Here is a 19,560-nt window from a genome sequence, read left to right as displayed (position 1 = left end):
CGGCTGCTGACGGCTATCGTACCGCTGCCGCGTGGCATGTATGAAGGCCGCGACAACCTTAAAGCTCGCAATAACCATGTGACACAGCATCACCAAAGCCTCAGCCTACCAAATGCCGACCTCTCGTCGGAAATAACCCAAAGGCAGTTAAATCGAGCTTAGTTCGCTCTAGAGTTTTTACAAGAAAACGTTCAAATGCTTGCGAATACTTCGCTGTTGATATACGTACTCTGTTAAGTAGAGCCAACGCAAGTCCATATACAGTAACATTGACAGAAAAGACAAAAGAATGTGCTTCTCGATGCCATATGCCAGACGATGCAAAACGCCAGTGTCCTCCAGAGCGGATATCACTAGACCTCGTAGTCATAAATGAGATGCGCCGCGTAACCAAGCCTAGTAGAAACGCCGAGAAACCTACACAAAGAATCCAAAGAAAGCCGCAGACCGCGGCTGGAACGCTGCTTACTAGAGAGCATTCCAGCCATCCCAGAGATTTAACCTAGCCTTGCCCTTACCCTTCGGGCCTTGCCTAGACCCAGCCGCCGCTGGACCCGTCCCAGAACGCCTTGAACTCCTTCCTAATTCCTATTGTCTACTACTGCCTGGACGGCCCCCCTTCGCCTTGGTCTTATTGTACGTCTCCTTGCAATCGTCACTGCAGAACCATTTCGTTCTGCCAGTGGGCGGTTTGTCAAGATTCACACAGCCAAGGTGGAACCACTCGCGGGGGCAGTCATCGTTGTCGCAGGCAATCATGTTCCCGTAGGAAACTTCGTTACAATAGCAGTATCGCGGCTCGTCGCCATCTTCCTCCGATTCGGCCTCTGGTTCGGCTTCCGCCTCGACCTCTTGGTATTCTTGTTCTTGTGCGACGGAGCTGGCAGCGGAAGATGGAGGGTTCGATTTTACGTTCGGCGTGGGCTTCAGGGCGGGAGAAGCAGTGGCGGTAGTCGATTGCGTGTTCTTCTTGTTGCCTCGTTTTGATCCGGCGCCTGTCGTGCTGTTGTTCTCTGACGACGTGGTGGAGTTTGAATTTCCATTGTTCACGTTGCGGCTGCTGCGACTTCGCGCCATGGGTGTCTCCACAAATGCCCCGACAACAGGTGTCGTATTCTTGGAGTTCCGACCGGATCTCACGGCGGCAGATATCGGTGCGGGAGCGTCAATGTCCATGCTCTCTGGCTCCGGCTGTCCCAAGTCTTCTACCTTCATGTTGGCTGTATCAAAGGGCGGTGGGATCTCTGTACTCTCCTTTGGAGTGGACGCGCCCTTTGCCGAAGCATTGTCTCGCACAACGCCAGCAGCCTGTTCCAGCTCTGTGATGGCATTGCTGCTAGCGGCTTGTTGCGCAGAGTGTGAGGATGACGGGCGGCCTGCAACTGTAGCCTCTTGATCCTTGATTGACGCCACCGAGTTGGCTGTGGAGTTCTTCCGTGCACGGGCGGACAGTGTTCTTTCCGATGCGCCGGCAATTGCTTTGTTGACGGGGAAGTTGGCAGCAAGGGGTGACGAAGCCATAGGGGGCGAGTACGGGGGAAGCGGGTTCTTGCGTTGCGCAGCCACGGGTGCGGCACGAGGTTTGCGTTTTGCTGCGCCGTTCTCTGGACCTGGCGTTCCCCGTGGGCTCGAACCACCCCGTACGCCGTTGCTAGTTGCTTTCAGAGCACTGCTCAGTGATCGCTCCATGGGCGGAGCTGCCGGTACCGCCGCCGCAGCAGCAGCAGCGAGGGCCTTTTCAGTCTTCTTCCGCTTGCCATGAGGACCTGTGCCGTTGCTTGAAATGCCCAGCCCAAGGCTTCTGTTGTCTGGCGCTGCCGTCTCTGCAGGCATGGCCTTCTTCTTCTGCGGTCTCTTGGCTGGTCTGTCGTCGAAGTCGGAGTCAACCTGGTGGTGTCGACTGCGCTTGTTCGCCTGCATGGCCTCACGTCTGGCCTCGCTCTTGGCCGCAATTGAATCGACGTCATGGACATGTTGAGCGGCCGCGGCCAGGTTATTCGCCGCAGCCACCTCGCGCCTCTGCCGCTCGTGGGATGGTCCGCCCTTTTTCTTCTCCTCTTTGTCCGCATATGCCCAGTGTGTAAGGCTGCCGTATCGCGCTTCGTCGCTGATCTCGCCGTCGAGCTGAGCGAAGGAGTGGTGCATGCGCGTGAGGCCCTTGTCTTTGGTGGCTTTGGCGCCCTGGAGCACTACGAGCTTTTCGTCGAGTATGGGCAGCGTGTTCGCGATAATCATGCGGAGGCGATAGAAGAGCTGGCGCTTGGTCATGGCCGAACGTTCTTCGGGGGACATATTGTCGGGATTGAGCTGGCAATTGTGAGTTTCTGATACTGCTATGCGCTTCCTGGAGCTTACGTTGGCGTTGGCCTCAGACGCTACTGAGGCCTGTTCTATAGCAGCCAGCTGGGCCTTTGTAGTGACGGGCTGCCGGGCGATGTCGTCGAGCAGCTCCTTGAGCATCTGCTCCGGGTCATGGAGTTTGGCCTCGACTTCCTTGAACATGGAAAAATGCTTAATTATCTCCTTTGGAAACGCATCGACGGCGCCGCTAAAGTGGGTGAGGGCGGGCAGGAAGCCGGGCGCGCTGCTGGAAGCTTCGGGCGTCTGCTCCATCCCGCTCGCGTTGAGGCGGCCGGCAAAGGTGCGCGCATAGTAGTTGGTAGGTCGGACCGTAGCCCGCCCCTGCCTCGTAGAGGTTCTTGTGCCTGTGGTCGGGGGCATGGTGGCTGAGAGGGCGCTCTGTGGGTAGCAAGGCGAGGAAAGTGGCCGCGAACGCGCTCAGCCCAGGATCGAGTGGTTAGAAAGAAGTTGCGTGGTAGGAATGACGTGTGAGCGCATCTCAAGCGATAAACAGGGGTTTGCTGGCGCTTCCAGCGATTTGCCTTTTGGGTTTGGTGACGATGCGCAGAACAGGAGCTCCTCACTGCCGCAAGACGCTACAAGCGCGAAAGACGCTAAACACTGTTGACGGAATGCGCACGTGTTTTCGTTTTCCGGTTATCGGCGGTAGCTTGCCCGATAGTGACTAAGCCGCCGCCAAGCCTCACTCCTCCATCATCCTCGTCCACTTTATCCGTCCCCTTGCCCAACTCCCACGCTTGTGTTGGACGCTTACGACTACCTCTCTTTCATTGTCACTCTGCTCTACGCGCCCGTCGTGTTGGATGTACAGGGTTCTTGTATATACATAATATGGTCGGCTAACTCCCAACTGGAAAGCCCTCTGGTGAACCTCCATCCCATGTCGTTCCAGATTGCAGAACTCACTCTATGATTCACTACGTGTAGACTCGATGCTTTGCATCTGATTCCACTTCCTGGAGTTCAGAGGAAACCCGGCGAGTGAAATTGCAGGCATCCAGCCCCACGAACACCTTTGGCCACGAGCTACAACTCGTGCCGCATTCCCTCAAAAGTACGAGTCTCAGAAAGATGGAGAAACTAAAACCTTTGAGATTATAATTATGGGAGTATAAGCCAATCGTAGACCATGCCATAGCCGCTCGGAATGCGCCTATAGGTCCCTGCTAGTTCTTTGTGGCGTAGTAGACTGCTTCGGTCCGAGCATAGTAGTGGAGAGATTGCCGTTTCGAGCCTCATACTTGTACGGTATGCCGACATATATATCAAAGCGGATTACTCTGGATTGGTTGACTCGTGAGGACATTTGCTCTCCAGTTCACCAGACAAGCGCCGCGCAGCTTCCTGCGACGTATCGTACTTGTCGATACCTAAACAGTAAGTACACTTACGCAAAACCAACGTCTTAGGGTACGGCGTGGAAGCTATTCTGTGTCTACCCTTTCAGAAGGAGCTCCATTCACAGGGGACAGGAATGCGAACTGTTGGTACGTACCCGAGCCGTCGACACTCAATTGCTGGACGTACACCATCGCGGCTACGTCGCTTGACAATCAGTACGGGGGGCTATGCGTTCACATGAATCATGTCGTTTGAGTCAATTGTACTTGCTTTCCTGTGTCGCGTCTCGATGCTTGGTTTCTAGCTTTCAGTTTGTATTTGCATGACTTCATTCACTCTATTTCATTCCATTACTTCCCTTACCTCAGCTGCCCCTACTTCAAAATACTCAAACAATTTTCTCTTGCCAGTATCTGGCCCCCGTCCATACCATGAGGGCATTCCGCGGGCCTTTTCTGGGCTCACCCAGCTCCCTCTATGCCACAACTCAAGGCCAACTCGTCCCTTAGGCTGTCTTTTACAGCGATTGTTTCATCAGCTACCCATCCATTCCGTCGTTAATATACAAGTGTTGGCCTACGTGGGCCTTCACGCAGGGAATGTAACACGCGGCTCGAGGGTGGCATTGGTCAAGTATGAGCAAACGGGTCTCTTGGCAGGGCATCTGGTCGACTATCGTGAGCTCACGAGTTCGCCATTGGCTCGAGCTGCCAGGCAGATGGTCGTTCGGTGGATTTCTAGTGCTCTCGGGCCGCAGTGCGTCGCATTGTGCGACGGTAATGTGAATCAAGGACGATGGCCCATTCGTGATCCAAGGTGACGGGAAGATCCATCAGGTGGTAGCGATCAAACAGCGGAGAATGTGTCATTCCAGAGTCACCTTCACTTTTCGTCGGCCTATCGCACTTGGACCGCCGCCGCACTGTGTATAAGATCTTTCGCTCACCTCTCTCGAGACTCTCTTCTCCATAACCGTACTATTGTGAGATTCAGTGCAGTCAACTCCATTCCAACTGGTGTTCTTCTCTACTTGATAACACATTTCCCCCCGGACTCGCTCAACATGTCCACCGACCCCAAGACCAATATCGACGATGTCTCAGGCGCTTCCCTTACGACTGAGGTCACTCAAGCCGACAAGATCCGCAATACGATGGCGTTAGACTTCGTCACTGGTCCTATCCATGCTCCTGATGGCACTTCCAAGCTCGTACCTGCGCCGCCTTCTACACCACCTGCACATTCAACAGAAGAAGAGAGTTCGTCGCCCATCGTGGACACTCCCGACACCGTCATGACCGCACCTGTAAGTACTAATGACTCTGTTTCTTCTCATTCTTTCACACCATGACAAGTCACCACGTCACTATTGAAGCAGTAAGTTGACCGATGTTCGTTTGATAGAGGGAAGAGCCTGAAGCTTCTGGTGACGAAAACCTGGATGACGGCGAGGATGTACCCGACGATCAGCGCGAGTTCATCTGTATGAATGACGAGCACACGCGCTGCATGACCGGCCAGTACACCAAGGACCTGTTAGTAATCTATCTTTACGAACTGTATGAGATATCCACTGACTGATATCTAGGTCGCGCAAGGTCATCTCCGATCACTTCGGCCGCAACAAAGCATGCACCCGCGATGTCACCGACTGGCCCCTCTTCTGTCGCAAGCACTACCAGCGCGCGACCTACAACAAAAAGAAGTGGCAGATCCGCAAGGTTCAGCTCATCCTCCGCCAGTTCGATATGATTGAGAAGGAGTTTCCGGGCACCACCTACGACATCGCGTTCAAGAAGTCCGAGGAAGCCCGCCTCAACTCATACTCCCGTCAAGTCGCTGCATCCAGGGGACCCTTGGCTGCGGCGAAGAGCGTCCAGCCCAAGGAAGGCAAGCACTTCGAGGCGCCCATCGACGTCCTCCGTGAGCTGGACCAGTATGTCGGTGCTGACAAGAGCCATGATCAGGTCCAGAAGATTGTCGATATCATCCTCCAGATGCTTGAGGATAAGGAGACCGACCAGGTTCCTTCGATCGAGTTTCTTCCCAAGCTCCCTGGCAAGACTGCTTCTCCCAAGAAGGCCCTGGCTAAGGCTCGCGCACCGAAGTCTCCGGCGAAATCTCCCAAGACCCCTTCTCGCACCTCCAGCAAGGGTGCGGTCAAGAAGCCTCTGCAGAAGGCTTAGATAGGTCTTGTCGACACGGTAGCCAGCACTGTAACCAACGCTCTCGCGCATCCCCATCCAGAGGACTTATCGCAGTCTGCAAAGTCAACACATCTGGCATCATAACCCTTCACTATTTTGCATTCATGGTCACGACGCGTCTAAATTTCCTAACATTTGAATACTGTATCATTCGAATGTCGGAAACTTTGGGCGCTATTTATCAGTTTTCCTGCGTTCACGACATTTTGACAACGACGAAACCTAATGACACCATCACGACTGACTTCTTCCTCCCCGCTACACGCTGTCGTCTCACGTATCAGCGTTCCAACGCAAGAGCAAGACTGTTCGTATGGATGTTGAACTCGTGTATGAAGCCCCAAGGCAACCGAATTCCGGCTTGTTTCTTCGATACCCCTCATCTTTTACGATGGGTTTGCATTACAGGTAGATTTTGGGGGCTTTTTGAGCAGATCTTTTCACAGTTATGTGAAGAATCAACTCGGTATTTAGTAATGAAACGATAAATCTGATAGACCTCGTCTTCCACCTTCTCACCATCTCTGTCGCTCTTCACTCCTAACATATCAGTTCTACAGACGTCGTCGACGTCGCATATGCAAGCATAACGTACCTGCATATGCATCTGCGGCACGAAGTGCGCTCGCGGCGCGAAGCGCCCGTGGGACACTCATGCACCCGTTCCACCAATATGACATGCCTGTCCGGCAGATACGTTGTGGAGACTTGTTGGCCGCTGGACCTGCATGGCGTGGGTATGTGGCCAGTTCTTGGGGGCCATTTCCTAGCTGTGGCTTGCGGCGTCTGTGCCGTGCCATTTGTGAGGCGAGAGGCGAGAGGCGAGAGGCGTTGATCGGTGAGGGAAGCGCTGCAGGTGAGAGGACGCAGGATACTAATCGGGCCGAGGGTGTGGCACAGGTTCATAGATGACAGGTTCATAGATGACGGGGATGGGTTAGAGGGTGGCGATCTGGAGGACTATGGATAATTCAGTTAGAGGGGTCGTTGGGGTGATTGGTGTGTAGACATGTGCTCCGACAGGTGTCGAGATATCTCACTGCTTCTCACTTTGGCCGTTAAGGTGAAGGACGTCAGTGACACCAAGACCATCGCGCTAGCTTTACATGACTGCAGGTTTCCGTACAAAGGTGCTGGTCATCACTTCCTGCTACACACCTACCTCTACTGTAACTCGTTCGAAGTTCAACGATGGTTCGTTTAACCGTCTACCCCAAACGCTCCAAGATGAGTAACAAAAACATTGAGCCTCATGGGAGCTGGGACGGAGACTTCACCTGGCATGGCTACTTCCTGCGAACGCACATCAAGACAGTCACTCCAGAGTATAACATGAACGATCCTAGCACATGGCCATTGATACGCAAAGTCATTGCAACCGGAAACCAAGCCGACCACAGCAAGACCACAGTTCCTCCGGAGTATCTGGTATATGATCAGAACCTCGTTAGAGGTTTCAGACGTCTTCAAAACACACAAGGTAAATCCGTTGAAACGAGCCAATATATGAGGAACCTCTTCCTTCACTATCCATTCAATTACGATCGTCACGGCAAACTGCGAGAGCATCTACATATAACACCTAATGAACTCGAAGAATGGAAGAAACAGATGAGCTGTGCAGTACCGACCAGGAAACAAGAGGCAGTCACTAAGAATGCGACTACCAACGACCACACCAACGACACGGCTACCAAGGATGTTTCTCCGGAAGCAGGATTCAATGAGATCATGAAGATGCTTGGTTCAGAGGCAGACACAGACATGATTCCTTACACTAGTGTGGTGGAGCTGGAAGAAGAACTCGAGAAGACCAGGAAACAAGTTTCAGAAGCCAAGAAAACAGCTGAACTTGCAGAGGAGGCGAAAGCTACGTTGGACATGGCTTATAAAGCTGCCTGCAAAAGTTACACCATAAGAGTCAATGGCAGAATGCGTGAGCTCAGAGAATATTGGACCAAGCTCCTCTCTCAAGAACGGACAAACCACGGTAACGCAAAGGAATTGTTGGTGCTTATGAAAGAAGCGATGGATCAAGAGAAAACGAGGGCCGATGCTGCAGAGACAGTTGTTCAGGCGCTGAAAGTAGATCTCGCCGGCCATAGCAACGACTTGGAGAAGAGTAAGAAAGAGGTTGAGGAACTCAAGGCCGAGGTCAAACAGAGTAGCAAGGACATCTCGGCGGCAAAGCAGAAGGCAGCGGTGGCGGAGCAGCAGATCCTCAAGATCCTAGAGGAAATGAAAAAGAAGAAACAGAGCGCAGGTTCACAAAAGAGGAAATCGAGTGAGGATGTGTCGGAAGCACAACGAAAGAGGTTGAAGACTGAGGTCTGAGAGCCCTGGTGGCAACATGCGGGACTTATATGCGTCTGTGGCACTGGCATATACTATCCCAATTGCAAAAGGAAACTCCGGAGATAAAACGGCCATATCAAAGCCGCAAGGCCACCAAACCTTGGAAGACATGGCGGTACCAAAAAAGGTTAGCTCACAGACGTCATGTTTGGAGTGGTTCTCGTCATTCTACCCCATTCACAGGGATTGCTATTCATGCATTCATACTTACATTCTATCTGCTACTCTCAGTTTTTGGCGTCCCTGAACATGCACCTCCGGGTTCAAGTCCTGTTTACGACCTCTCTTATATCTTTACGAGACGTCTGGTAAAAATACATCACTTGTTGGAGACTTGATGCTTTTTGGATTTCAGACACCCCACAACGTAGGTAGTATAATGCAAAAGATCACCTCCTATCCCCATCCATAGAAAGTGTCTCTTCGTTCTCCCACAGCGACCAATACTAGGGACCAACTCCAGCCAAGAAGCTTTCTGGTAAAAACTGAGTCATGTTCGTCTTGGGCATCTAGTCTCGTTGCCAATAGCTATGCGCTATCGTGGAAATGCCGACCTTGGCTGCCCGGATCCTTCCATGGCACCAATCTCAACACAGTAAGAATGGCGAGCGGGTGATCTTCAGACGATGATGGACAGAAGCTAAATTACCGTAGCTTGCGGCTACAAAGTTCCGTGGCTCTACGCTAGAAGCAGGAAGCATGGTGCGATTCGCTGTATCTGTTCTGCCAAGGTTAAGCCCTCCGGGTTTCACAAACCCGTTGTTAGCGCGCGATCTAAACCTTGGAATGCATAAGTAAGGATGATCTCCCCACAGCCCGTTGTTCACTCCAACAAGCAAAGACCCTTAAACGTCTTTCGCGTCTGATTCTACATTCTACCTAGGTAGGAAATAAATTATTACGCTTTCCGTGAATGACTAGTAGAGGGGAACTACCACGTTTGCCGGCGACACGGTACCCATATATTTTTCGGTCTATAATCTTCTTAATGAAACGTCTACACTGAGACGATAACGAAAATCGGCATGACTTCCTGCTTCAGACCCTCCACTAGAACAGGTTTGCTCCTGAAAGTAGAGTAGATTGATGGACATCGTAACGGACATTCATATAACGTTGCGCAGGAACTTCATCTGGGAAGTGTCATAAGGTGTGTGCGGTCCGCCTCAAAAAAACCGAAAGTTTGGGTTGACAGCAGACATACCCATATGTGATTCACCATGCAGCGGCGAAGTAACGTAGATGCATATTTAGGAACATGATCACGAATTAGGCATTCGAGACGAGGCCAAATCTTACCACTGTCTCGGGCAGTTGCTGCCCGGACGATCAGTGTTTGTAAGGACATTGTCATCAGGCACTAGCCAGCCCTCTAACTTAGACCAAACATGGCATTACCCGCCTTGCCGTTACATATACAACTTATCCTTATCTCGCGTTCAAGACTAGTCCTTATGAGCTGGGGCATTCCTTCGCCTTCACTGACAAGTTGAACTCGTCCGGGAGACTGGGATCTTTCAATTTCTTTCAATCCATCCCCGTCTTCAAACATCCAAAATGTCGACTCAGCTCGAGAACCTGAAGAGTAACCCAGCTGAAGACAATGGGCCGTTGATGAGCATTGCGACATGGTGCCTTGTTGGGGTTTCTGGGGCCTTTCTGATTGTGAGGCTTATTATCCAGAAAAGCCAAAGAAGATTATGGATTGATGACCTTTTGCTTGGGCTCAGCTGGGTAAGCAAAGATTAACCGACATACACACGTGAGACTCACGGATTGCAGACCTTGCTCCTTGTTCAGGTTATTCTGAATCAACTCGCCATCAACCTAGGTTACGGAAAGCATGCGCTCGACGGTAGGACATTGCCATAGAAGCCTTATGGAGTCAACAGTCTCTAATTCTTCGCGTAGTCAACCTGTCAAATTTCAATACCATGATATATTATGGTGCTTCCGAGCTCACGGTATCCATTATCGCAATTACGCTGAGCAAGATTTCCTTTGGAGTCACCTTGCTTCGATTGACCAGCGGTTGGACTAGATATTACGTATGCTTTGCTATCACAACCCTGGCGGTGTTTGCGATCCCGGCCGCTACCGTCCCCTGGACACAATGCAAGCCCATTGCTAAGACCTTTCTCGATATCCTTCCAGGCACATGTGTTGATAAGAGGCCTTCTGTAAGATATGGGAACTTCCAAGCCAGTGAGTAGGAAGTTTGTTGCACATGCTCCAGGAGTATTGAGCTGATTTGATCCTTAGTATGGTCCGCACTGATGGATGTGTCTCTCGCCTTGCTACCCTGGAAAATTCTGTGGAACGTTCAGATGCGTACCGCAGAAAAGATAGGAGTTGGTCTGGCTATGAGCTTGGGTGTCTTGTAGGTTTCCCTTTTGCTTGGTTTTAGATTTGTACTGACACGACTGAAGTGCGGGAGCCGTGGCTATTGTCAGAGCCCACTATATTGAGAAATTGGCCGTGCTGGATACATCTTGTAAGGCTGTCCAAGGTCTCGTCATAATCATTGTTGACAGAAGCAGACGACTCGTACACTTCCATCATCTGGGCGTCAGCAGAAGCAGCTATGGCGATCGTAGCCACGTCGATACCCGTACTCCGCGTCGTTCTCAAGGGAGTGGTCAACACAGCCATCGAGGGCTACAACACGTCCGGCCGAAGCAAATCAAGAACAAATCCGAGCCAGGCATTGAGCTCAGGGGGGTGGAAGCAGTCAAGCAAGAGGCCGGCCGAGCTATCAGTGACCTTGTGCGGGGACGAATCACTGATGAAAAGCCACGGCAAAGGTTACTTAGAGCTGGACGATCTAATTGTTGATGAGGATACTGGCCGGGTCTCAGCCGCAACTCCAGTGTCTATATCAGAAGCGAAAGAGCAGAAAGTGCCGCAATGGCCTCTGTGAGACGAGTAGAGCGCGTCTCATGAGAAGAGCAAACCTTAAGCACCTAGGTAGGAAAGCAATGTAACATTCTTGAACGGGAAATCGTTCAGTACGCAATGCGGAGGAAGATGACGCCATTGTTGTGTGAATCGCAACTTGGGAAGCTGCCCGGGCGGAATGTGGAAGCCATATCAATTCGTCATGTGGCCATTACTCAAAGCAGAAGTGACCTGCTGATCCTCCTAGGTCTGGCATATCTGCGAATATGTCCGATGCGAGTCATTCTATCAAAGACAGAGAGGGCGAGGAAGTGGCAGTTTATTTAGATGTGATTCAGGGATTCGGCCATGTGCGTCGATCTGCGGCACGAGTCGCTAGTGTCGGGAATGGCTTGAACCTGGCTCGACATCATGGATAACTTCCATCCATTAGTGCATTGCTTTTATCCGTAGTATTTCAGGCGCACAGTGAAACCGCGTTCGATTCTCCAATCATAAGAGGGCTGATGATGCGTCGATCGTGGAGATTTCCATGTTAGCCTTAACCTCCTGAGCAAACAAGACCCTTAACCTCGCTCCACCTGCAGTAGCCACGACGCTAGTCAACCAGAGTTGTACGTCTACGCGCGCGAAGCCAAGTTCGTTTGCCATCAGGGAAGTACATATAATCCCACACGAAACTCAGTGCTTAGGCTTGGCGATCCCAACGTCAAATCTCCCTTACTGTCACTCCTTTATCGGTATTGGATTTTCGCAATCATGAAGGCATCATTGCTTTGCAGCGCAACGCTTTTCTCTTTGGCGACCTTTGCCTTCCCGGCCAACTTGCTCAGCAATGACATTAGCGATGACACGCTCGCGGACATCGCTGTTTTGGCGGCAAAGATAAAACGAGCTGCCGAGGAGAGGCCTGATGCCAGCAATGTAAAACGTGGATTCAATGCTGATGCTCAGCGCATCAGCACCTCCGGTGACCACCAATATGTACGCCATCTTTTACGAGAGAGATCGTCTTCCAAATGCTGACCAGACCGTTCGCAGATTGCACCAGGCCCAAATGACCTCCGTGGACCTTGTCCTGGTCTAAACGCCATGGCGAACCATGGCTACATCTCTCGCTCCGGTGTGAGTTCAATCGTGGAATTGACTACAGCGTCTAACGAAGGTACGACATGATTCAATATGCTACGTGCCCTTATCTGACACCATACCAGTCTTCGGCATGGGTCTCGATCTATCCGGATTCTTGTCAGTTTACGCTGCTGTCATGGATGGAGATGTTGCGTCGGTCTCGATTGGTGGCGCGCCGAAGAGTGGATTGTTAGGAGGAGTTACCTCCTCAATTGGTCTTCTTGGAAAGCCGCAAGGTCTGACTGGATCCCACAACCGTTTCGAGTGCGATGCATCACCCACGCGATCCGACGAGTACGTTACTGGAGACCCAGCGTCAGTCAACCTGTCCCAGTTCGAGGAGCTCGTGGCCATGCCTCTCGGCCCGAACGGTATCGATCTCTCAGTCATATTTCCATTCCGAGTAGAGCGCACCAAACAATCGATCGCTACTAACGGACACTTTTTCGCTGGCCCTCTCACACATCTTGCTGTCAACTCTGCAGCCTTCTACTTCACATACCGCTTCTTTGCCAACCACAGTGCTGAGTACCCAGAGGGCTATCTAGGTAAGTTATGACTGTACGAGATGCATGCGAGACACACACTGACCATGTATTTCCACATCTACAGATGTCAATACACTCAAATCATTCGAGGGCATTACCGGAGAACAGGGCAATTACAAGTGGGCTTCAGGACAAGAGAGAATTCCAGAGAACTGGTATCGCCGCGCCATTGGTGACGACTATGGAATCTTAGGCCTCGACCTTGACGCTGTTGATGCAATCACGAAATATCCTGAACTGGTCCGAGTCGGTGGCAACACGGGACAGCCGAATACTTTTGTGGGTGTTGATGTCGACGACTTGACAGGCAACGTCTTCAACGCGCAGACACTGCTCGAGGGAAACAATGCTATGTGTCTTGCATTCACCGCTGCTCAAGTAGCTTCTCCAGACATTCTGAGGGGCCTGCTTGGAAATATTGTAAAGGCTGTTCAACACTTGACAGACGCTTTGAACCCGATACTCCAGACACTTGGATGTCCTGAGCTCGTAAAATACGATGCGACGCTATTTGACAAATTTCCTGGAGCTGGAAGTGGTCTCTAGTTGTGCCATATTAGGAGCTCGGTGCAGGCAAACGATAGTTAGCGTTCAGTTTTTGCGAAACTACTTCTTAGACTAAACACAATCACACTTACTCTGTGACACGAACAAAGAGAGTCTCTTTGTTCGCTTTCGTACCAAAACCTCTAGTACGTGCACGACTCATCAACCGCTCATGTATGCCTCTCAAAATGCCTTCATCCGCTCTTAATTACACCCCACACAGAAGCTATTCTCAAGGATCCACAACAGCCTGTGGTGAAGACGGGTTGGGGTGAAGGTGAGAGGGGAGCGTTCGCGGACTCGCGGTGAGCCTTCTAGACACGATGCAATGAGTAACGGCATGAGAGTGTCTAGAGAGGCTCACCTGGTAACAGTCCATCTCTTGACTCTTCACTTCCCAGCAGCAGCAGCAGCAACAGTGGCGGCGGCGGCAACCCACTGTCTACTACCCTTTGGTATCCTTCAAAGTATAAAAAACACACCGATCAGCGCACCAGAAGTGGCTGATAAGACCAGAACATAGGATGACAGCTCTACCCCGCTACGATGGAACGTTCAGTTTCACCTCTTCAAGACTATATGAGAACATCAAGCGCGTCTTCCCTACCTACAACAATAAAGATCCGAAGACTTGGCCATATGTTAGTCTATCAACGATAGAGAAACATCGTCCCTACCAGGGTTATCCAGATCTGCCGACAGGCGTAGCCTACCAACGAGAGGCGATGACGCGATATGAAGACTTGTACTCCCCGGAAGATCGAACCATCGCCGCCTCAGCGAATGGCTCTTTCCATCAGCGTTTTCCATTCAACTACGACAAGTTCGACGAGCCGAAAGAGCAAGTCGGGATGTCTGGAGCGGAGTATCGGGCATACATGGGGACTACTCTGGCTGCACCGTCTACACCACGCATCATGCGCGAAGAATGGGAGGATGACATCCCAGACAGCGCAATAGATTGTGACACTCCTTCAGATCATCGTGAACAACCGGAGAGCGCATCTCCAACACTAGGCATCAAAGCTCTGAACCGTGTTTTCTGCGCAAAGAAGAAGTGTGTAGACATCAAACGAGAGGCTGACCGGCTTCGTGGAGAGCTCTTCGACAAAGAGTCTCAGCTTGTGAGCTCGCAAGCAGATCTCAAAGAGTACGAAACAACCGAAGGCTTGCGCAGGAGGGCTATGTACGACGCCCAGTTTGAGCTGGAGAAAGAGAAGCAACGCGCTGATGATGCCGAGAAGAAATGCATGCTTCGCATGGAAGAAAACCTCAGGTTGCTCCGTCACCTGAATGAGTTGGAGACGAAGGTGAAGGAAATGGAGGAGTTGGACGCGTATTGTGTCCAGTTGGAAGCAGAAATCGAGGCGTTGAATGGCGAGCGAGCGACTGAAGAGCGAGGCCGTGAGCAGCTTTCGGAACCTCAGATGGAGGAAGAAAGCTTCAACATGCTACGTAAGAGGATGCGATCGAAAAGTACAAAGTGAGGGTATACGTTGGAAGGGTTGCATATCGTTGACGCGGTCGCGAGAACGCGATGTACGACTGCCGCGGAGCGCCGCAGACGCGATTTCGGCAGCGCTAGCTTATTTCGGTAGCGAACACTTTCCCCGCCCTTTGCGTCATTCTCGTGAACTGTCACTTCTAGCTATAAATTCCGCTGCGTCACTCAATTAGGCAGGACTTTTGCTCTGGTGTTGCGCTGGACCGAATCGCTGACTCAGACTTGTCATACCACGCCCTATAGCTACAACCAGATGAGTACGGTTTGACGAAGGAAGAAAAGCTCGTAGTTTACATCCCATAAGATCTCACAAAGCACAGCTGTTATTGATCAACTCATCTGAAGGCTTGCGAGGCTTCTCGTCTTTGGGCATTCAACGGTACCACAAATATGGCACTCGCAGCCACTACGCAGATTGCGGTTATACTGTCTATATTCATTTTACCAATTCTCACATATCTTTACTTCAACAACGTTGAGGAAGTAAAGAGTACCGCTGGCCCTCTGCCACCTGCGACTGAAATCACAGGCCTCTTCATACACCCGATCAAATCATGCCATGGTTTGTCTGTGAAGTCAGCAAAGCTCTTGCCAACCGGCCTCGACCTCGGTGCGCTTTCCTAATCAGCTTCCAAAGGACGTTTTTATGCTGACAGAGCCAGATCGACAGTGGATGTGGGTGAGCTACCCGAATTATGAGTTCCTAACGATCCGTCAAAACTCCAAGATGACACTCATCCGGCCGACATACGACGAGAAGACTGATACCCTTACCGTCACTGCACCAGCACCGGATTCCATTGATGAGAAGCTGGAGTTCTCTATCCCCGCTCACCCGTCGAAGGAATGGCTCGATCAGAATACCGAGGAGCACTCGGCAAAGATATGGAGTACTACGACAGGAACTCGCGTGTACTCTACTGAAATGACTGGCCCATTCAACAAATTCTTCGACAAGGAGGTGCGACTGGTCTACAAGCCCCCGGTTTCCGACGACCCCAGGCCTCTCGTATCTAATGGTGCACCAAAGGTCTTAGGCAGAGACGCATCGACTTGTTTCCCGGACCTGATGCCCGTGCTAGTTGGTAATCAAAGCAGTATTGACGAACTCAACACACGCCTCAAGGCCGCAGAGGACCTCACCATCGATGTTCGCCGATTTAGACCTAACATCCTCGTCAAAGGTGATGTCAACGCTCCCTGGGACGAAGATCGCTGGAAGACTGTCAAGATCACGCCCAAGGCTGGTGAAAACCCCATTGTCCTGGACATCACCCAGCGATGCGCGCGCTGTCAGGTACCAAATGTACATCCTGATTCGGCAGAGAAGCACAAGACGCAACCTTGGGATGCGCTGATGAAGTACCGGAGGATCGACGAGGGAATTACATACAAGCCATGCTATGGTATGCTGGCTGTGCCGAAGACGGTCGGGGATCTCAGGGTCGGAATGAAGTTCGAGGTTACGGAGGTCACAGATAAGCATCGGTATATCGCTGGCTTCTGAAAAGACGAAGTAACGATCTTCCGTCGTAACGCAAGCCGGTGTGATATAGTTGTCGCACAATTCTCCACAAACGTTGTACATCAGTTCGGATCGCCCCTTTTGTCAGCCATAACGGATATTTGTAGAGGCTAGCTACAAGCCGCGCCCAACCCCCTTCGGAGAGTGTACATGCAACCAACTTGGAAGCACGTTTAGTCTACCACGATTTTTCAGGAAAATGTCGCAAAAATAGTTGGATCTTCACAGACTCCACATGCGAACGCTAGCAATAATGACGAAACGATTGATGATCTATCTAATCTGCAGCGCAAAGACAGCCGAAGCGGCTCCGCCTCTAATCCATATCAGGCTTAGCGACGCGTCACGATAGACTAGGATACACCCATCAAACCATCAATGGCTGGCTGTGTCTCCAGCTCTACTTCCTATTGAGGAATGTGATGTTACTACCAAGTCCACATTTACTATGGCTTCGTCGATTTCGAAATCTGCACTGTTCGCGCGCGCAACATGGCTACCCAATGTTTCGAAACAGAGCACCGCAACTTGGTGGAGACTACGCGCGTTCATGATCGGACCGTGACGTCTGACGACGACTGAGACCCCGGCGTTGCGATGCAGGGACACGGAAGGGGATACAGAGGAGAGGCAGATCGTGCATCGTACCTGACATACAGCGGTACGACGTATCACCGATGCCCGTTTTGAGCGAGGGAGGAACAGCCTGAGGCATTGCTCTTTCTGTTATCACACAACTCATCATGGCAGGCGATGCGATGCTGGCTATGCCAATGTCTCATACACAGTCGACCAAGGAGTTTGGAAATGCGGCGGTACAGTGGGCTTGCACGCGTCGAGGGAGGATGATGGTCTTGACGATCACGCTTCTCACCATTCTGCTGGGATTGACTGGTATGAGGCATCATGAGGTGCGTTTGGTTCATTCCGATGCCAGAGAGGGGGAGCGCTGAGCACATGCGAGACGTGCCCCGCTACAACTGACTGTCACTTTTCAGGTTCAGGCTAACTTTTCTCAGACCATATCTTCACAATACCAGAGCTTTTCCTCCTACTATCCATGGCGACCGTACCTTCCAACTCTGCCCGATATCGTGCACTCGCCCTTCAAGACCCCCTCGAATACGACGCTGCAAATCGAGAACGGTGAGCTCGACCACGTTCCACCAAAGCTCAAGAAAACGACTGCGAACTTCCACCTCCTCATGCCATCCGAGCGCGACACAGATGGCTTCTGCAAAACGACCCTGTCTGCTATGCTTCTCAACTACCCTCCGCCGACTGCAGTTCAGCTGTATGCCCCATATGACTCGGACATCAAATGGGAGAGGGGCATATTGAACAGCACACTTCACTACCTGAGTAATGAGAAGCTGGTGAAGGATCAAGATTTGATACTCATCGTGGACGGCCAGCAATCATGGTTCCAGCTGCCAAGCGATGTGATAGTCACCGAATACAAGAGGCTGTTGGCAGATGCGAACATGCGGCTGCTGAAGAAGTATGGCGTTGACAAGGATGGCTACCAGAAGTTCAACCAGACAATCGTATTTGGCGCAGAGAAGATGTGCGAAAGCGATGATATGGCCTGCAAGTACGTGCCGCAGTCGATATTACCGGACAACGCATACGGAACGGAGAACGGCCGTCGCATATCTGACACCCCAGCGAAGTTTATCCATTCAAAAATGGTCATGGGCCCGGCGAGCGACTTGAAGCTACTGTATCAGGCTGCACTAGAGAAGTTCATGGAGGCTAGAAGTCAATCGCAGACGGTTCAGTCTGTGTTCGCGACCCTGTTCGCTGAGCAACAGCTGAGAAGAGATGCCGAGGAAGTTGCTTCGAAGCATACCAGTGCCAAGGTCAAAGACTTCATAACTGGTAGAGCAAGCAAGTCGGAAGCCGAGCGAAGACTGGAGCGAGCGAATGCCGAGCTCTCGAATACTACACGACACGAGTTTTCCATCGGATTGGACTATACCCATGCGCTCTTCCAGCCTTTGGAGTACTGCGTCGAAGACGAACTCGTTCCTCTTTTGCACGACGACTCAACCGACTTGTCGCAGTACAGTCGCTTCGACTCGAACGGCCAGTATCTTTCCCTTCCAACTGCTCTCAACGAGACCAAGCCTCCATTCTGGCGCCCAGACTTTGTCGAACACAACCCATCTCCCAACGAGAAACCAGCATACATTGACAATCTAGAGTTTACCCTGGAACTCGATGGCCTGCCAAGCCGCAAACTGCCCTGGGAAGGCGTTCCTCTAATACAGAACACATACTCCGGTTCCGTACCCGCCATCATTCTGAGCAGTTCTTCGCCCTCTAGTGGCGAGCGTCCGCCAATCGCAAACGTCAACTGGGATCATTTGTGGTATGCAGGACATGAACGTGCAATGTTGAGAAACTATTTCCGCGCCCCCCAGTCTCCGAACGGATACCACAACCACCTCGTAGGCGGCGACCGCTACTGGGACAACCGTGGAGGGCGAGGTGGCATATGGACCGAAGCCGAGCAGATCTGGTACCCCTGGGGCGAAGTCGACGGCGTGTGTGGGACCTTGCCACAACTGAAACAAATTTTCCAGGACGGTAAGGGTGTGTGGTTGCATGAGATGGAGCAAGACAATGAGCAGGGCCGTCTCAACGAACAAGACGAATTTCTAAAACAGAAAGAGGAAGCAAGACTCAAGGACATTATGGAGTTGATGAAGTTGGAGAATGAGGAGAAGGAGAAGGAGGAGAAAGCCCAGAAAGAGAAGATTGACTTTGAGAGGCTGAAGGAGCTTCAGGGGACTCAAGTTGAAGGTGGGAAGCCAGTTGAGAGGAGGAGGAAAAGATGGGACATTGGGGAGGAGTGTGTGAGGTATTGTTAGTGGATTTTCTGTTATATACCAGGTCTTCATTTCTTTTGTTCGGGCGGTTTCCTCGCTGGATGCGATTTGGAAGCATCTTCAGGCGCATATTTGGCAGGGCTTTAGAGTATGGTAACGTTATCCTACTTACTCATATCTTTTTCTTTCATTTCCATCAATCACCGCATCAGATTCGACTAAAGACCGGTCTCCTCTTTCGCATTTTCGTTCCTCATGGATACAGTCAGAGATGCTCCAAGGTATGCGTTGTACAAGTCAGAGTATGTCT

The 19,560-nt window shown here is 51.4% G+C and overlaps 8 protein-coding genes across 8 annotated transcripts; 7 read left to right on the top strand and 1 right to left on the bottom strand.

The window, feature by feature from the left end:
• Positions 1-588: 588 nt before the first annotated feature.
• On the bottom strand, positions 589-2,721 carry CC77DRAFT_935121 (hypothetical protein; the record flags this gene model as incomplete). The annotated part of the gene is made up of 2 exons (XM_018534421.1): positions 589-2,307; positions 2,356-2,721. 2 exons carry the CDS (start codon positions 2,719-2,721, stop codon positions 589-591), a joined length of 2,085 nt encoding a protein of 694 aa, XP_018386101.1.
• Positions 2,722-4,765: 2,044 nt separating this feature from the next.
• Positions 4,766-5,888, top strand: CC77DRAFT_1008717 (hypothetical protein; the record flags this gene model as incomplete). The annotated part of the gene is made up of 3 exons (XM_018523551.1): positions 4,766-5,008; positions 5,107-5,237; positions 5,291-5,888. 3 exons carry the CDS (start codon positions 4,766-4,768, stop codon positions 5,886-5,888), a joined length of 972 nt encoding a protein of 323 aa, XP_018386100.1.
• Positions 5,889-7,100: 1,212 nt separating this feature from the next.
• CC77DRAFT_1008716 (hypothetical protein) lies at positions 7,101-8,243 on the top strand (the record flags this gene model as incomplete). Its single annotated transcript, XM_018523550.1, has 1 exon — positions 7,101-8,243. One exon carries the CDS (start codon positions 7,101-7,103, stop codon positions 8,241-8,243), a length of 1,143 nt encoding a protein of 380 aa, XP_018386099.1.
• Positions 8,244-9,821: 1,578 nt separating this feature from the next.
• On the top strand, positions 9,822-11,184 carry CC77DRAFT_1061252 (hypothetical protein; the record flags this gene model as incomplete). Its single annotated transcript, XM_018528410.1, has 6 exons — positions 9,822-9,998; positions 10,047-10,119; positions 10,176-10,469; positions 10,527-10,644; positions 10,694-10,758; positions 10,805-11,184. The coding sequence occupies 6 exons, from the start codon at positions 9,822-9,824 to the stop codon at positions 11,182-11,184; spliced, it is 1,107 nt and encodes a 368-aa protein (XP_018386098.1).
• A 737-nt stretch (positions 11,185-11,921) lies between these two features.
• On the top strand, positions 11,922-13,387 carry CC77DRAFT_935087 (Cloroperoxidase; the record flags this gene model as incomplete). The annotated part of the gene is made up of 4 exons (XM_018534417.1): positions 11,922-12,146; positions 12,204-12,327; positions 12,377-12,841; positions 12,906-13,387. 4 exons carry the CDS (start codon positions 11,922-11,924, stop codon positions 13,385-13,387), a joined length of 1,296 nt encoding a protein of 431 aa, XP_018386097.1.
• A 524-nt stretch (positions 13,388-13,911) lies between these two features.
• CC77DRAFT_1031099 (hypothetical protein) lies at positions 13,912-14,874 on the top strand (the record flags this gene model as incomplete). The annotated part of the gene is made up of 3 exons (XM_018526638.1): positions 13,912-14,288; positions 14,340-14,448; positions 14,509-14,874. The coding sequence occupies 3 exons, from the start codon at positions 13,912-13,914 to the stop codon at positions 14,872-14,874; spliced, it is 852 nt and encodes a 283-aa protein (XP_018386096.1).
• A 226-nt stretch (positions 14,875-15,100) lies between these two features.
• On the top strand, positions 15,101-16,706 carry CC77DRAFT_74452 (hypothetical protein). The gene is made up of 3 exons (XM_018533037.1): positions 15,101-15,148; positions 15,212-15,501; positions 15,554-16,706. The coding sequence occupies exons 2-3, from the start codon at positions 15,282-15,284 to the stop codon at positions 16,396-16,398; spliced, it is 1,065 nt and encodes a 354-aa protein (XP_018386095.1). The 5' UTR covers positions 15,101-15,148; positions 15,212-15,281; the 3' UTR covers positions 16,399-16,706.
• Positions 16,707-17,064: 358 nt separating this feature from the next.
• On the top strand, positions 17,065-19,453 carry CC77DRAFT_74446 (hypothetical protein). The gene is made up of 2 exons (XM_018533034.1): positions 17,065-17,327; positions 17,436-19,453. The coding sequence occupies exons 1-2, from the start codon at positions 17,160-17,162 to the stop codon at positions 19,290-19,292; spliced, it is 2,025 nt and encodes a 674-aa protein (XP_018386094.1). The 5' UTR covers positions 17,065-17,159; the 3' UTR covers positions 19,293-19,453.
• Positions 19,454-19,560: the final 107 nt, after the last annotated feature.

The sequence above is a fragment of the Alternaria alternata genome (genome assembly GCF_001642055.1).
Source record: "Alternaria alternata strain SRC1lrK2f unplaced genomic scaffold CC77scaffold_10, whole genome shotgun sequence".
NCBI lineage: Eukaryota > Fungi > Ascomycota > Dothideomycetes > Pleosporales > Pleosporaceae > Alternaria > Alternaria alternata.
This window is presented reverse-complemented; position numbering and strand designations above follow the sequence as displayed.

Bases quoted from the DNA above. Each gene is read 5' to 3' on its own strand.
- CC77DRAFT_74446 (XM_018533034.1), top strand. From the start codon at position 17,160: ATGGCAGGCGATGCGATGCTGGCTATGCCAATGTCTCATACACAGTCG. The intron at 17,328-17,435 runs GTGCGTTTGGTT...AACTTTTCTCAG, and splicing joins CTGGTATGAGGCATCATGAG to ACCATATCTTCACAATACCA.
- CC77DRAFT_74452 (XM_018533037.1), top strand. From the start codon at position 15,282: ATGGCACTCGCAGCCACTACGCAGATTGCGGTTATACTGTCTATATTC. The intron at 15,502-15,553 runs GTGCGCTTTCCT...TGACAGAGCCAG, and splicing joins GCCAACCGGCCTCGACCTCG to ATCGACAGTGGATGTGGGTG.